The 4868-nt window shown below is 40.3% G+C and overlaps 1 protein-coding gene across 3 annotated transcripts in view; it reads right to left on the bottom strand.

Moving 5' to 3' along the window:
• LOC138023728 (peroxidasin homolog) overlaps positions 1–4381 on the bottom strand; it is a 21222-nt gene extending 16841 nt beyond the window's left edge. The window contains exons 1-3 of one of the 3 annotated variants that reach the window (XM_068870784.1): positions 3763–4358; positions 2721–3374; positions 1–490 (exon numbers count right to left, since the gene is read on the bottom strand). The exon at positions 1–490 is cut by the window's left edge and continues 2147 nt beyond it. In XM_068870784.1, coding sequence (XP_068726885.1) covers positions 1–490; positions 2721–3374; positions 3763–4003 — 1385 coding nt within the window. In that variant the 5' untranslated portion in view covers positions 4004–4358. Of the gene's footprint in view, positions 491–2720; positions 3375–3762 lie in introns of all 3 variants that reach the window. The other 2 variants (XM_068870787.1, XM_068870786.1) reach the window with 2 other exon arrangements.
• Between the last annotated feature and the right edge of the window lie 487 nt (positions 4382–4868).

Below are 4868 nucleotides of genomic sequence, written 5' to 3'. Positions count from 1 at the left end.
TTAGTTGCTCTGCAGGTGTAAGTTCCTTGGTGAGATGTTTTAACATTTTGGAGAATCAGTGTTCCATTTAATAACACATTTGAATCAAGAAGAAGTGAACGCTTTTTATCTTTCACCCAAGTAATAGTGGTTTTCATGTCGCTCTCGGCCACACAGGGAAGATGGACATTGTAACCAATTACTGGTGTTATGTCTTTTGGAGGACGGACTTTAAACCGCAGACGAGAAAATACTGTGAGTTGAGTCACTGCTGTTGTTGAGCCAAGAATATTGAGAGCCTTGCAAATGTAAGTTCCTCTATCTTTCTTTGCCACTTTTGATATTATCAAGTTTCCCTTCGTCACTTTTGTTTTTCCGACTGGTAAACTACCAACTGATTTGGACCATGTGACACTTGGCTGCGGCTGACCTGTAGCATTGCACGGGATGGTGACATTTTGCTCTTCTTCTGCCCATATTTCGTTGGATGGCAGCAAAAGTCGAGGCGCGACTGTCAAATAAAAAAGCAACAGTCAAGAAACTGGACTAAAATTCTGCTTGGTAAAAATGTTGCTACAATACAAATAAAAATAGGTACTCGGTGAGTACACGTGCACGTGTCTACTGCGGATTGGTAGTTTCTAACGTAGGAGGGTGTTGTGGGTGATATTTATTACACTCTAATTACATGAAGTTAATCCATACTTTTATATAGGATGTCACTTTTTGCTATGGATTCAAGCAATTTACTGAAGCACAAACTGCTTTATGATCAGTGAAAATGTGGTGTTATTTGGAATACTGGTTAATCGGTGTTTATATGGTCCAAACATGTTCTTCTTTGGTTGTATACTGTGTGGCAAATGGCCTGTAATCTCTGATGAAAAGGTTGTTCAGTTTTCATTTAGCCAGTTATAATTGAAGTCGACGATGAATATGCAATACTCCGAAGAATGTTGTTGCAGCAATTGTCTTAATGCCCGAATCTACAATCTTGGACAAATTAAATGGAACATTGAGACCACCCCTCCCCCCAAAATCAGTGATGGGAAAATGGCGCGTTTTGGCCTTCACGCACTTTCATCCTTCATTTGGGGAAGAGGGGGCATTTCTGTTCCATTTTATTTTGTCCAAGATTGTCTATGAGCCCCTGCTTGGCGTTACCAGTAGTATATGGGGTAATCACGACACAAAATCTGCTCTCGTTTGCTCAAAAGTTACATCATCTGAGAGCACATCTCCCATTCAAAAAGTAAACTGAGCAAGGCGACACTGAAAAAAAACTAAATGCAAGTGGCATTTCACGTTAACATAAATTGCAAACAAAAAAGGGAATAAAACTATTGGAAAAAAAAAAAAAGAAAGAAAGAAAGAAATCGCATGTAAGGAGGATTCGAGCCTTCTACCACAGATTATCTACCCCATCCAACTATCCAACCTACCCACATTCTACGCTTTAGACTTTGCATCCGTGCGCTAACCATACCGAATACGCAAACTTGTTGAATTTTAAGAACTGCATTTGCACTCCCTTAAATTTGTTGGCGATATTTACCTGATCTATCTTCTGATTTTTCCACGCTGAAAAATAGAGCATGATTTACGTTCACGAAAGTGTTGATGGGCACGATTTGCAGGCTATCAGCAACGAATTTTGTCGATTTTTCACGATTTTGTCGTCTGGCCAGAAAGGTGACAGAACAGATTGACTCTTTTTTCCAGTGCTTGTTAACCGTGCTTAACCGTTGAAAAGCGTCTCAAAAGAGACGTTAATCGTATAAAAAGTCTCGTTAATCGTGCCTTAAACGTTTTAATGTCATGCAAAACCATTCAAGTGCTCTACAAAGCTTCAAAAGCGCTACTTTAATGCTTGAGTCTTTTGCCATTGCTTCGTTTAATCTCAGCGATGCGACCCTACATAGACCCTACAGTTTTATCAATTAACTCCCCAGAAATGCTTCCAGAGTAAGATCAGTAGTGGGCTTGAGAACTCTAACTCTTACTTTTGTTTCCTCGGGTATTCTTTCTCTCGGTGGCAATTTTTTCGTCAATTCTACTTAGAGTTATACCCTTATTCTTGATCGTACTGGCAAATTTTCATTTTAGGTTTGGGTTTTTTATACGCTCCGCTTCTCTTAAAATATCTTCCATGTAGTATCTCAACTTAGCAACACTAGCGACGAGCGTGACTGCGTCAGAGGCCAGTGGTTTCGGATGATTAATGTGTTGACATATGACCTCTTAATTGACCAAATCTTGAATTTGTGACGTCATAGCCTCTACAGACAATCTTGGACAAATTAAATGGAACATTGAGACCACCCCTCCCCCCAAAATCAGTGATGGGAAAATGGCGCGTTTTGGCCTTCACGCACTTTCATCCTTGATTTGGGGGAGAGGGGGCATTTCTGTTCCATTTTATTTTGTCCAAGATTGTAGCTTAAAAGGGTCCCGGAGAAATGAAGAGAGTTTCATATACCTGTATTGGTGATAATTCAACACTACAAAATGATACACGCCGATGACAACAAAGCCTTTAAAACTAAAACTAAAAAAAAAAAGCTGAAATCAAATGGTGATCATATTCTTTAATTCATCAATCAAAGTGTTGTAAATTCGGACCAAGAGTTCATTGTTCGATTCTGTTAATTCTCTTATCAGTTCAAATTTCGATACGACAGACAGATCCACAACTTACAGGTTACGCTAACTTGAGACAAGAATAACAAAATAGAACTTACACTGAACAGTCAGCTTAGCTGATGCATTAGTGCTTCCTAACAAGTTCTCTGCTCTGCAGCTGTAAACTCCTCCGTCTCCAGGTCTAACATTCCTCACAATCAGAGCGCCACTGAGTTCAATCACGTGACGTCCAGCCGGAAGTGAGGAATTCAGCTTAGACCACTCGACTTTTGGTAATGGATTTCCATTGGCTGAACATTTCAAGATGGCTGTTTGACTTTCATTAATAGTGGTTTCCGTTGGAGGCTGAATCAGAGAAGGAGCTAAGATGGACTGACCCGGCTCACCTTTAAGGCCCTTTTGTCCTGGCGGACCGGTTGGTCCCGCGGGACCAGTATTACCCGGAATCCCCATATCCCCTTTCATGCCTATCAGTCCTTGAGGTCCTATTGGGCCGTGTTTACCAGGAGGTCCCTGTGGCCCGGGTCTCCCAGGGGGTCCTGGTCTGCCCCGGGTTCCCTGTCTTCCTCGTTTCCCACTATTTCCTTTTTGTCCTGATAGGCAGAGAGTTTGGTCTTTGGCACAAATTTGGCTTTGCAGTGTTTGAAGCTCTTGTTTGATCAGCAGTTTTACATCAGAGGCTGATTGGACAGATTTCAATTGCGACTGTTCGGATGAAGCTCGTGTTTGTCTGGACAAGGTGTGTTGATAACCTTACGAAAACATGAAATTGATATCAAGAATTCTTTTCGACAGATGCATTTAATGGCTAAATTCAAAAACTACAGTGAATACTCGCCACCTTACTGGTTGCTACTGAGAATATTCCACAGGGCATTTTGACATGCCTGTCCTAGCAGTGCAAATAAGTATTAAAAGTTACATGATTCAAAGCTAAAATACATGATAATGTCAGCTTTTTTCTAAGCTACGGCTGACAGTAAACAGACTAGCTATATGTATGATTTATCTCTAGTGAATTTGAATGGCATAAACGGTGCAAATTTATAAATATTGAACTGCTTTCACAATTAAAACCAGGACTAACAGTGATACCTTTAAAAATCTCATATGTATATCAAGAATCCTCGAATAACTGACCTCTTGTTTGCCTCCATTGATCCTTATCATCTCGCCATTCTCTGTAATTTTTCTGTACTTTTCGTAGGATTTTAGTCTCGAGCTGATCACAGGATGTTACTGAGTGTGATATCAGTCGATGCTGTTCTTGTATTCTGAGTTCCACATGAATTAGTGCGATGCAAGAGACAACAGACAACAGCAAACCAGATGCAGAACACAAGCTGCCAAATCTGTTGGTCCGCTTGTCCTCTTGTTTCATGGTTTTAGTATGGCTTTTTCAACACTTTTTGACTTTGGTGTTTTCTTGTCGTGAGAAGATAAACTCGGGACTTACGAATCACGCGCTGATCCTTTTTTGAAAGAATTGCAGCAATGAACAAACGAAATGTTCTAAAATGTACTATGCTGCGAAATGAAACTCTATACCCAGTCTTGTTGATACGTAGTATTTAAGATTTTGTAACACAGGAAGTATATCAATTTACGCAGGTCAGCCGGATTTTCGTATTGTATGGAAGCACTTCGATGCAATAGTAAGGGATCACTTCGTCCAACACCTTTAATTCCTCAAGGTTACCCCATTGGAAACTGAAATTGTTTTGTTGCAATGTTGGGTGCAAAAAATGTTGCTCATCAAACGAAAAATGATGAATAAAGTTAACGTCACCAAGATGAGATGCAAGAGGCGACAAAGGCTCTCTCGTGTTGGCCATCAAATTAGTAAACAACACTTTTGGATTCTTTTGTAGCGCGTTTCTGGGCTATTATGTCGAGAAATTTAATTTCTTCTTAAACGGCGAGGGCATTAAAGTGGACTTTTTTCTGCCTTGCACTCGATCCTGGTCAGAGGCGAAGTAGGTATGGAATCACGGTAAGACTGAAAACTTAAATGGCTTCATTTCATACGTACTGAAATTACAAGTGAAAAAAACCCCGCGTAAAATTCGTGCGAAATACATAATCAACCAATGGGAAAGCAAACGGCTATGAAAATACATCGTTCGTTCAATCAGAGACACGAACAATAGTACTTCACAGGGAAGGGTAACAAGCGCGCGGCTTCAGTTTCTGCAAAAACAAAATTGAAGAGGAACTACATTTTGAAGTAAGAGCTCTCAGCAAAG

Source organism: Montipora capricornis, chromosome 11 (genome assembly GCF_036669925.1).
Source record: "Montipora capricornis isolate CH-2021 chromosome 11, ASM3666992v2, whole genome shotgun sequence".
NCBI classification, from domain to species: Eukaryota; Metazoa; Cnidaria; class Anthozoa; order Scleractinia; family Acroporidae; genus Montipora; species Montipora capricornis.
This window is presented reverse-complemented; position numbering and strand designations above follow the sequence as displayed.